The sequence below is a fragment of the Equus quagga genome, chromosome 11 (assembly GCF_021613505.1).
Source record: "Equus quagga isolate Etosha38 chromosome 11, UCLA_HA_Equagga_1.0, whole genome shotgun sequence".
NCBI lineage: Eukaryota > Metazoa > Chordata > Mammalia > Perissodactyla > Equidae > Equus > Equus quagga.
In genome coordinates this window covers 18,998,407-19,010,468 of record NC_060277.1, presented here as the reverse complement: position 1 = coordinate 19,010,468, position 12,062 = coordinate 18,998,407, and the positions used below count along the sequence as shown (strand labels likewise).

Sequence of the window (12,062 nt, the reverse complement as noted above, 5' to 3'; positions counted from 1 at the left end):
TAAAAGTGGAGGAAAAGAATATATATTTGTTTTTATATGTATAAAAGTGTGGTTACCATTTGTGGAAGAGGTGAGCACGTAGCAGATAGAGTTCAAAAATGAAACGTTTAAAAATATAAATGTATTACTGATTCACAAAAAATCACATAAATACATATTTTTAAAACATTGGTAAGATAGCAACACCAAACGCTTTGGGAGTTGGGAGAGTCAGCTGTGAGCTGCCACATGAGCACATTCAGACAGCTGTGGGCTGAGGTCAGGAGTCGGCACAGGCACACACAACTCTTCTCACAACTTCTGCCCCTGTGGCAAGTTTATCTTACCTTTGTTCAAGGCTCTCAGCCATGGCCTTGACTGTTTCACTTCCCCGCGTGATTTTGTCACTATCATACTGACTAAAATCTTGCTGTTTTTTTCAGTTTTCTTGTCTAATGCTCTTATAATAAGTAAATTAAAATATTGCTGTTATTATAGAAACAGCTGTATCCAGAAGCAAATTACAGTTTTCAAAGAGTTTTTGTTTGATTTACTGTTCACTTTAATTGATTGTTCCTCCGTGTCTTTATCTAGCCCTCCTTTGCTCCCTAACTTCATTCAGTCACTTTTGGGGGAGTTTGCAGGTCATAGGAACAAGGGTGACCTTTGGTCTCCTATGAGTTTTTCTCCTTCGTCGTTATCTTATAACCCAAACATCTATGAGTCATTAGGTTGAAGGATTTGAGGAAGAATTTGGACAGCGTCTAGAACTTTGGAAGAGAAAATTGTTCTGAACATATATTTTAATAGGAAGATTTCTTCAATTAATGCATTCTACCTCTTAAGAATGCTTTAAATTAAAGCTGTGCATCTTAGAAAAATAATACTGGTTTGCATGTTTCATAAGATAATGCTGTTTCATGAGTGAATTTGAGGAGGATGGTAAAGATAACAATAAACTTCATAAAATGAAATTCAAAATACAGTCTAAAGTCCCCCTTCTTTTCTTTATCCATTGCCAACCTGTTCTTGATATAAATGGAGGACAGTAACCAGGACTGAATTTGAGTATTATCTAAAGGTGTCACAGGGAATTTGCTGGGCCCCATTCAGTGGAGCTAGCAGGTTATGGACGCCTTCGGGATGCCAGATAAAAATTTCTTTTGTGCTGTAGTTGTTTCTCGTTTGTGGCGATTCCATGAGCCACATTCAAGTCCAGGAATCCAAATTCAGCGATGGTCTGTGGGGCCGTTGCCTTAACCCTGTGTCTCACAGCCCCATTTGAAGTCCTTTGAGGAGTAATTATAACAACCAGGTAACTTGAGGCAGTTTCCTTAACTTCTCCCGATATCAGTTTCTTCACCTGTAAATTGAAGAGATAACAGCTAAGATTTCTTAAATACTTGCCGTGTGGCAGACACTGTTCCCTGTGCTTCATCTGCATTAATGTATTTACATAACCACTCTGTGAGGGAAATACTCTTATTATTCCCATTTTAAAACTGAGGAAACGAGTCACAGTCACTCTCTCTCCTTTGTCCTCCTTTATTTTTTTCTAATATACTTGTTATCATAAAACTTTTTTAATTAAACTTTTTAAGTAAAATCAGTGTCATCACTGTACTCCTTGTAGGTCACATTTGTTTATATTATGTGAAAATAGAGGTTCGTATAACTGTTTCCCATAGTTCATGAAAAGAAGTGTGAAGGTGTTTGGGTTTATAAACATTGCGCTTGAGACTTCCATGAGTTTGTTCCTTTGGATTGTCTGGCTTCCACGTCAGTTCTGTTGCTGTCACAGTCCATGTGGCTCTACTGCTGGAATTAATAGTTTCCTGAGTCCTACAGCTTCCTAGCTGTGGACCTTCTGCCAGAACTCTTGAAGCTGCCCTGCATGGATTAATTACCCTGCAGGGCAGCTTCCAGTGTAGGGGCTGGAAACAGGGAGGGGAGGGAGATGTATGTATAAAGTGGGGTTTTTTGTTTTGTTTGACTTGGGTTTTTTTCCTTCTTCATTCTTCCTCTTTTCTTATTTTTTTTTGGTGAGGAAGACTGACCCTGAGCTAACATCTGTTGCCAACCTTCCTCTTTTTGCTTGAGGAAGACTGTCCCTGAGCTAAGATCTGTGCCAATCTTCTTCTACTTTGTATGTGGGACACCACCACAGCATGGCTTGATGAGCAGAGTGTAGGTCTGTGCCCAGGATCTGAACCAGTGAACCCTGGGCCGCTGAAGTGGAGCTCGCGAACTTAACCACTGCACCACTGAGCCGACCCCTTTTTCCTTCCTATTAGATTACTCAGTCCCAACGTTTGAGAAATTAGAATTCTATAGATGTTTTGTGTGTTTAATAAGCAGCAAAAAGATTCCCTTCCCACTGTTCCTGCAAAGTGGGCATTTACATATCAAATGTAAATCTGTTTTCAAAAATATTTCTTTAAATTATTCATTTTCCAACTGCCGTCAAACCCACATTACTTGTATAGTAAGACAATCTGTGCTAAATAAAGACAGAGGGACCCAAGAAGTAATCACTTTTCACTGTGTTTCTCCAGAAATGCCCTGCATCTTCTTAGACTCTTAATGTTAGGCTAATACATGGTAGGTTTATGGCCTATTGTTTAGAAAATAGTTGGATTTCCATTTGATTGTGCAGAGGAATTTAAAAAATAGCTGCTGGAACAGCAGCAAAAGAGGCATAAATATTTCTTGACAATAATCTGCCCGTTGCTATGATGTGGCTTTAATTATCTATAAATGTGTTCTTAGAATTCCTTGTTCAAAATATCTGAGGTTATGCAGAAATTCACCTCATATTATTGTGGTGGGTTGGACCTATTTTTGTCATATTATTATTAGCATTAATAAATTACATTTCATTTCAGTTATAGTGACCAACGTTTAATTTGTAAATCTTGAAATTCTCCAGCACCATATTTAAGGTAGTTTATGTTGTAAACCGAGCAGAGGTTTAGGATGGTTGCCTATAACTTTTACATGTAATTTCTTTGGGAGGAATTAAGTTTTAGTTAAATGTACTAATAGTGCCAGAAATGTGTTTTTTAATTTATTTTTTATTGAACATATTTGACATTTAACATTGTGTAAATTTAAGGAATACAGCATGTTGATTTGATACATTTATATATTGTAATATGATTGTCATTGTAATGCTGTTTAGCAGCTCTATCACATTACATAATTATCCTTTCCTTTTAGTGGGTGGAATTAAATTCTGGCCCCATGAACTCTTTGATGACTAGTACAATATTGTTATCTGTATTCATTATCCTGTGCATTAGATCTCTGTGGCTTATTTACTACTCATTGCAAGTTTGTGTCTTTAAACAACATCTATCTTATGCTCCCACCCCCATCCCCTGGTACCTACCATTTTACCCTCTGTTTGTATGAGTTTGGCTCTCCTAGATTCCACATATATCATACAGTACTTGTCTTTTTCTGTCTGATTTATCTCACTTAGCATAATGTGCTCAGTGTCCATCCATGTTGTGGCAAGTGGCAGGATGTCCTCCTTTCTCAGGGCTGAGTAATATTCCAGTGTGTGTGTGTATGTGCGTCACATCTTCTTTATCCATTCATCCATTGATGGGCATTCAGACTGTTTCCATATCTTGGCTATTGTGAATAATGCTGCAATAAGCCTGGAGTGCAGATACAGAGATGTATTTTTAATGACTAATTTACCAGCTTTACCTCCTTCTTTCTAGACCCTTTGTTTTCTCCCTGTCCTACTCCAGGGTTGGTTTAACCTTCAGGACCCCTCATTTCTCCCTTCCAAGTCCTGGCAAGGCCAATGGGAATTTTGTGGTGTTAATTTTGTATTCATTCTCTTAAAGAGGGCCCTCCAATTATGTAAGCTTCTAGCCCGACAAAACCTGGATCCACCTCTGCTTATAACATATGAATTATTAGGATCCTTCTTAGAGGCATAGCAGAGAAAACCAAAAAACAACCACCACCACCTTGTTGCAATCTGAAATCATGAAATTAATGTGGAAAAAAAAGAGACGGTTTTTTTCCATACAGTTTCCAAAGCTGTGCCTGAACAGCTACCAGTGCGTCTGCTGGTGTATCATCTTTTCACAAAACCTTTCTTCATCATCTTGCTGGTGGGCAGATGTGTCTATAAGGCATGAGACAGCTGGCAAGATGCAGGGCGGCAGAGACAGTTTACCTCTTCCCCAGCCCCGCTTTAACAGAGGTGGCCGGCAGTGTGCTGGGAGAGGACAGCTTGGAAGAGCCCCCAGATGGGGGCTTTGCCATCAGATACTCCTCTTACTACCCTCTAGGGCTGGGACTAGGGTAAAGCAATTGTGACATTTAGGGGGCAAAATTTATGGGGGTGCTCACTCTCAGGGTCATGCAAATGCCTCCTAATCGCTAGTCCAACTTCAGCAAACTATGTAAACCTCTCTGAGCGCTAGTTTCCTCATTAGTCAGAAACTGAGCAAGGCAGGGAAATGAAGGTGGAATTAGAAGAACAAAACTGTGACAATCAATAGCAGCAGCTGTAGCTATGGACCCTAAATCAGATCGTGAGGGTTATATAGAATGAAATATATAAAACATACTCTACACAGCCTGAGTTTAATAGACTACTGATAAAAATCTACCTCCCCCACCCCCAGTTCCAAAAAGATAGGACCTAATGGCTTCCATTATGTAGTTTATTTAATAAAGCGTTTTGCAAAGCAGGGCCATGATGTCAAGCAGGCATCTCTCTAATCATTGAATAAATCACTTAGCAGCTTTGAGACCTTAGGCAAAATGACTTCCCTGAGACTTATTTTCCCTGATTAAGAGTGCTGTTGTGTCAAATAATATATACCTCTTCATTGTCAACATCCTCCACCAGAGTAGTACCTTTGATACAATTGATGAACCTGCATTGACACATCATTATCACCAGTAAGGGGTGGCAGGGGGTATATGAGAAATCTCTGTACCTTCCTCTCAATTTTGCTGTGAACCTAAAACTGCTTTTAAAAAATAAATTCTTCATATGTATATATATCTATCTTTATTCTTTATATGTATATCCATGAAGTGCCTGTAATACATAGATGCTCCCTGAATGGTAGCCCGCATCCCCACATGGTTCCTTCTTGTACAAGTCCTGCAGCCATGCCAGAGTGAGGCCTGCCCAACAGCGTGCTCTCACTTGACTAAAACGTATATGATTGTCAAACTGTGTTTTCAGAGAATGACGAGGAGCAGGAGGCACTGCCGTCTCTGGATAAACCTGGCTGGTACTCCCAAGGGAACGCTGCCCACCTTTATGAACTCCTGAAGAAAATGACTGGCAAACCTGAACCCAAGGTATTTTCTGATTCAGGCCAAGCCCTTGCTGCCCACTTGCAGACAGAAACCATTGTAAACTAAAACCATAATTCTAATGCGTTCAGCTTAGTTCTCTGTGAGGGAATCATCTGCCTATCTGCCAATCTCTTCTCTTACCTCTTCCACTTAAATAAGCCTCTTCTTTGTTGATGTAGACTGCATCTTTATCAGTAACAGAGAAGAGCAAAGATTCCAGGCAGGAGACCACACATCTAGAGAATACAATGGATTGGTGTGTGGGATGCCTGAGAAATGATATCCTAATAACAGTCCATCGGAAAAGTTTTTATATGTAAAACAAACAATAACTGAAATTACACTACAGACTAGCCAAAAGACACACTTGCTTTTGACATCCTGATCACATGGCTGATGTTGGTCATTGTTGCATTTTTAACAGCAGAACCTTTCTTCTAAAAAATGTTTGCCAGGAGCCCCCAAGCAGGAGAGATGAGCGGGTAACTGAGCCCCGCTCCGTTGGCTCCCACGTTGCCACAGCCCCTGGGGACTCCTGAGGGGTTTAGTGGACTGACCTTCCTCACTTGGAAGTTCTAGTGCACATGCCCTTACCCTCGTTTTCTCATCTGTAAATTGAGAGGTGCGGACTAGATCAGTGGGGCTTTGCCTCAGAGTTCCTGGGGCGCTTCCCAGAGTCCGCTTGCCCAACCCCACCCTCAGAGGTTCTGTGTCAGCACGTCTGAGTGGGGCGGAGAAACTCTGGAAAAGCAGTTGTGATGTGCACTCCTGCTAATCTATCCCACAGTAACAAATCGTCTCTAATATCTGACCAGTTCTTCAGTTCTAGGGGCAGGTTTCACTGTAAGCATATGGACTTTTACTTTTTCAGAAAATTGAAGAAAATCGCTTACCTTCTGCCTTCTAGCTGCAGGTGCGTTGTATAACTTCTTGGCACCCTGAGAATCAAATGGGGCAAGTTGATGATCACCTGTGAAGTTATTTAAGGAAGTTTAAGATGTTTATGCAACTTTTATTTGTCTCACTCTGATACCTGTGGAGGAGTTTTTTTCTGCTTTCCATAAAATGAACACCCTTCTCTCTCACAATTCTCATGTCTCAAACAGAATTTGCTGTCTGGCTTACAGGTGGTTTATTTTGGTGACAGCATGCACTCAGATATTTTCCCAGCCCGGCATTATAGTAATTGGGAGACAGTCCTTATTCTGGAAGAGCTCAGAGGGGACAGAGACGGGAAGCCTGAGGAATCAGAGCCTCTAGAGAAGAAAGGAAAATATGAGGTAAGGGTTCCCTTCAGCTCTTTCCTTGAAAGAAAAGCCCTTTATGTTTGACCTATGTTAGAATGTGCTTGTTTGTGCCAAGAGTGATGCTCTTGGCACTCATAATGATCTTTACACCATCTCAGCTCTACAGTTGATCTTGTTAAAAAGATTTTTTTGGGGGGTGGGGGTGAAAAAGATTGTCCTTGAGCTAACATCTGTGCCAGTCTTACTTTATTTTGTATGTGGGACATCGCCACAGCATGGCCTGATGAGCAGTGTGTAGGTCCACGCCCAGGATCTAAACGCACAAACCCCAGGCTGCCAAAGCAGAGCTCACGAGCTGAGCCACTGTGCCACTGGGCCAACCCCAATAATTTTTAAACAATGTCAGGATAATGCTGTTGGCCATCTGTGTGTCTTCCCTGCCCTCTGCTTTCATCCATTGCTGTGGCACCGGATGTTTTTTGGCTGACGCTGAGATGGCCAGATCCTTCACTGCAGTCATACTCCGTGTCTCTTTTGCTCGGCCATGAAGGCCCTTGTGCTCTCTCTTCATGGGTCTAACTTAACTAAATTGGAGGCTCTTTTAGACTTACTCCTGAGCTGGCCACACCACAAGAAAAAGAAATGTGGAATAAAGATTCGAAGAGAAGACATTAAACTATCATTATTTCAGAGTTATATGGTCATTAGCATAGAAGACCATAGCGAATCAACAGGCTGTTATAACTGATAAGAGAGTTGTCAGAATGCTGGATCCATGTCAGCATTCAAAAATCAATCGCTTTTCTCTATACCAGCAATAACCACTTGCAAAATGTAATGAGAAATAAATCATTTACAAAGCAACAAAAATGAATCACTGTATAGGAATTAACTTAATAAATACATAAGACTGAAATGGAGAAATTTTTAAGGCTCTATTAATTCTGAATACAATGAATAAATGAAGAGATACACCATATTTATGAATGCATGGTTTAAGCTTATATTGGTACCTGTTTTCCTCAAATTTATTTACAAAGTCAGTGTAATGTTCTGCAAAATCCCAGGAGGATTTTGGGTGGACCTTCACAAACTGATTCTGCATTTAGACAGAAAACTTGAAGGCCCACAAATAGTTAAGACAATTTTGTAAGAAAGGATAATGAAGGGAGAGAATCTCACCCTATCAGATACTAACCATTTTAGAAAGCTACAGTAATTTTTTTAACTAAGGTACTGGTGACGAAATACATAAAAAGGTCAGTGAGCAAAGAAAAAAGAACCCAGGCACCAACCCCTTTATCACATTCCAAGTTTCCACGTATGGTAGAGCGTTATCAATCAGCAGGAAAGGATAGCCATTCAGTAAATAGCACTGAGTAAGTGGTCTCAGTATGTGGAGAAAAATAAGATGAGTCTCTTTCTCACCCTACATGTATAAAAATAAATTCTAAATGGATTATAGACCTGAAACTAGAAAATACATCTGTAAAATTAATTGAAGAAAATCTATGAAAATATTCTTGTGACCTCAGGATGGGAAGGATTTCTCAAGTTAGAACCCAAAAGAGCAACAATAAGTAGAAAAATAGATGACTTTGCATCAGTATTAAATATTTTTGTTCAAGATACCTGGAATACTGTTAACCAATGGGTGAAAGTCAGGGAAAAAGGTCCTTGCAGTGTCTGTTTAGATGGGACCTTATGAAATTGCCGGGGTTTTTTTGTATGTCAAAACAGTTGAGCATCAGTACTTTCATAGGATTCAACCTAATAAAACCGACAGTGAATTTATATCTAGCCTGTAAGAAATAGAACATTCAGTAGGAAATTAGGGAAAAGGTATCAGGCACTTGACTGAAGGGGAAGGCTTGCATATGAGGGAGATGCCCGTCCTCACTAGTAATCCATGAAGTGCAAATTAAAACCATGGTGATATCGATACCACTTTAAAACCATCAGACTGATAAAACTGTCTGGATTTTTAAAGTGATTTACTAATAAAATAGTCTGAGATGCATTTCTACGAGTTAACTTAGAAAAACATGAACTAGGACCAATATTGTTCAGTAAAGCTTCTCTCCGTTGTGTTTGCCAACTCCGTACTATAATGAAAACAAATTTTTATCTTTATTTTAGTGAACAGCTATTTGGTTTTCAGTCAGAAACCAATACTATTTTATTTAAAATTATATCTGGAATATAATCACTACCCTTTTAGAATTCCCAAAATGAAGAATATATTTGTGACAGGGATTGTGGTTAGCCCTAAAAGAAGTGGACATATTTATCTGATTACTCCCAGGGGGTAACTAAAAAATGAAAGATACTTGAAAAAAAAAACTTTAATTTGAAAATTGGGACGTAAATAGGTATCAAAGGGAGAGAAAGAGTAAAGAGAGGATAGAAACTTGGTGAGAACACTTACCATTAAAGGATGATATCCATGAGATGTAGAGCTCTAAGCAAAAGAGGAGTGTTCCTTGTTGATGTATTCAAGAAATGGCATGATTCTTTTGATTAGTGATATGTGTATATATTTTTTATATTTGAGAAAATGAGTCATGAAAAACCTCAGTATCAGAATGAACAAAGACTGGCATCTGTCTCAGTCCATTTGGGCTGCTCTAACAAAACACCATAGACTGAGTGGCTTATGAGCAACATTTATTTCTCATGGTTCTAGGGCTGGTGAGTCCAAGATCATGTTTGCTGGCTGATTCAGTGTCTGGTGAGGACCTGCTTCCTCACAGATCACCATCGTCTCCCTGCATCCTCAGAACAGGGAAGCTCGCTCTCTGGGGTCTCTTGTAGAAGGGCACTAATCTCATTCAGGAAGGCGCCACCCTCATGACCTAAGCACCTCCCAAAAGCTCCACTTCCTAATACCATCACGTTGGGAGTTGGGATTTCAACATGGGAATTTTGGAGGGACACAGACATTTAGACTCCAGCAGCAACCATGTTACATTGAACCAGAAGGGGCAGACAGGTTTGTTTTCCTCTTCATAGGGATAGGGAGCAGCCTAGATTCTGCCCCTGCAGTGTTTGCAGAGCCATTGCCTACACACAGTACATGTGATGTGAGTCATTTCTTCTTAGACTCATTATTTTAGAAAAGATAATGAACTAAGTAAAGAAAACTTACCCTTAAAATTGCTCTTTAAACTTTGAGAAATTATATTTGAATAAACGTTAAATGTACACACAGAGGCATAGATGCCTGTATTCCTTACTGCTCTTAAATATCTTCGCTGAAATCCGAATAGGTTCTTGCTGATTTCCACTATCATCTGAAAAAATATATTCGCATCTTGCTTCATAAAATGAGTTCCAGCACAGATAATCATGAATCTAGAAGCATATTTGGGACTTGGTGCTGCTCCAAAATGAAATTTTCATCAGAAAAGGATGACAGATTTTACAATCCAGATTATATGGATGTGATAGGATTTTTTTCAATTCTTAATTTTATGCCATATCCATAGAACAATGAGAAGTATTTTTAAATGAGTCTTTTATTTAGTCTACAATTTTTATGAGCCTGCCCTGTCCTAGGCACTAAGCCTTAAAGATACAGTAATACATAGGAAAGTTCCTAACCTTATATAGTTCATAATCTCTCAAGGGTAAAAAGTAAATAGTATGATGATTGCAAGATAGTATGAGAAGTAGGATATTAGGGATAAACTCAGAGAGTGGGAGGATGAAGGAAGAGACCTAATCCAACCTGACTGTGGGAGCTCAAGGAAAAAACCCTGGATGGTGTCCAGGCCAGATCCTGAAGGATGAGAAGGGGTTCCCAAACAAAACCAAGGAGGATACTTTAAAGGACTTCTAAGCTTTGTGTTTACATTTCATATAGCATATAGTCTGGTTAAAGGTAAACAACTGAAAATCCTAGAGTTTTTCTATCTTGATTTACTTAGTCGGGAGAAAAATCTTACAATGAGAATGAAAACCAATTAACCAGGTTTCATTATTCTCTTATTTCAGGGACCAAAGGCAAAGCCTCTGTATACGTTATCTAAAACATGGGGCTCTTTTTTTATTGATTCAGTTTCTGGACTGGAAAATACAGAAGACTCCTTGGTTTATACATGGTCTTGTAAGAGAATCAGCACTTACAGCACTATTGCAATTCCAAGTATTGAAGCAATAGCAGGTAAGTGGGAAAATACTTAGAAAGGTTTACCTGAGGACTGGGGCTTTCAGTAGCTTCATGAACCCACAGGGGTAGAAAGTGGAGGGAAGGGCCCACCAAAGGAGGGGTGAGCCGTGTGGACTCTCTCAGTCTGTGTTGAGATCCTAATGGAGTTTCCCTTTGAGTAAGGATGAATTGGAAGTAGGCATACACAGGGAATGAAGCTCAGCTTTAAATAGGCTGAATCTCTAAAATTGGATTGAAAAGATTCCAGATTGGTAGTGCCCCAAGGCACCTGTTAGAAACCATCAAATATTCTCTTTTGAGGAAGATATCATTCTAGGACTCAAACTATTACTAAAAACAATTAATATGAGGTTTGGCACATAACAAAAAATATACAGGTACACAAGGATTTGAGACTACACTAACAGAAATAACCAAGTTTACTATGGTCAAGTACAGAAAGGAAAGGAACAAGAAATTTGGTAGAGACATAAAAACTATAATAAGAATGGAAATTCTAAAATTCAAATGTTAAAAAATCAAAATTAAGAACTTAATGGATCATTTTAACAGTAGATTAAACACAATTGGGAAAAGTGAATTAGTGCACTAGAAAATAGGCCAAAAGAAAATATGCAGAATGAAGCATGAAGAGAAAAAAGCATACAGAAGATAGAGAAGAGGAACTAAGTGAAATAGGAGACAGATTGAGAAGAAATAAGATTTCTATCATTGGACTCCCAGAAGATGAGAGAATAAGCCGAAAGCAATAGCTATAAACTTTCCAAAAACGATGAAAGAAAATAAGCCAAAGATTTAAGAAGCCCAAAGAACTGAACCAAAATAAATAAAAAGAAATCCAAAGTTAACTCCTAAAACTCAAAGACAATAGAGAAATATGAAAAGCAGGGGGCCAGCCTGGTGGTGCAGCAGTTAAGTGTGCACGTTCCACTTCGGTGGCCTGGGGTTCGCTGGTTTGGATCCCGGGTGCAGACATGGCACCACTTGGCACGCCATGCTGTGGTAGGCGTCCCACATATAAAGTAGAGGAAGATGGGCACGGATGTTAGTTCAGGGCCAGTCTTCCTCAGCGAAAAGAGGAGGATTGGCAGCAGTTAGCTCAGGGCTAATCTTCCTCAAAAAAAAAAAGAAAAAAAGAAATATTAAAAGCAGCCAGAGAATAAAGACAGATTGATTTCAAAGGAACAAGAGTTAGACTGACATCTGACTTCTCCCAGAAACAAAGGAAGCCAAAAGATAATTGCTGGAAGAAAATGGCTGGCTATCTCGATGGAATTCTATGCCCAGTAAAGATAACATTAAAAAATAAAAGAAAAATATTTTTA

At 39.3% G+C, this 12,062-nt stretch overlaps 2 protein-coding genes across 5 annotated transcripts in view; one reads left to right on the top strand and one right to left on the bottom strand.

Moving 5' to 3' along the window:
• NT5DC1 (5'-nucleotidase domain containing 1) overlaps window positions 1–12,062 on the top strand; it is a 125,312-nt gene that overhangs the window by 106,941 nt on the left and 6,309 nt on the right. The window contains exons 9-11 of the mRNA XM_046674294.1: window positions 5,204–5,322; window positions 6,447–6,599; window positions 10,563–10,731. Coding sequence (XP_046530250.1) covers window positions 5,204–5,322; window positions 6,447–6,599; window positions 10,563–10,731 — 441 coding nt within the window. The remainder of the gene's footprint in view (window positions 1–5,203; window positions 5,323–6,446; window positions 6,600–10,562; window positions 10,732–12,062) is intronic.
• Window positions 102–12,062, bottom strand: part of TSPYL1 (TSPY like 1) — a 37,547-nt gene continuing 25,586 nt past the window's right edge. For 2 of the 4 annotated variants that reach the window (XM_046674295.1, XM_046674296.1), the window contains 4 exons: window positions 6,213–6,289; window positions 5,461–5,555; window positions 3,371–3,644; window positions 102–1,342 (listed from right to left, as the gene is read on the bottom strand). The gene's annotated coding sequence lies outside the window, so the exon portion shown is untranslated. The remainder of the gene's footprint in view (window positions 1,343–3,370; window positions 3,645–5,460; window positions 5,556–6,212; window positions 6,290–12,062) is intronic. The other 2 variants (XM_046674297.1, XM_046674298.1) reach the window with 2 other exon arrangements.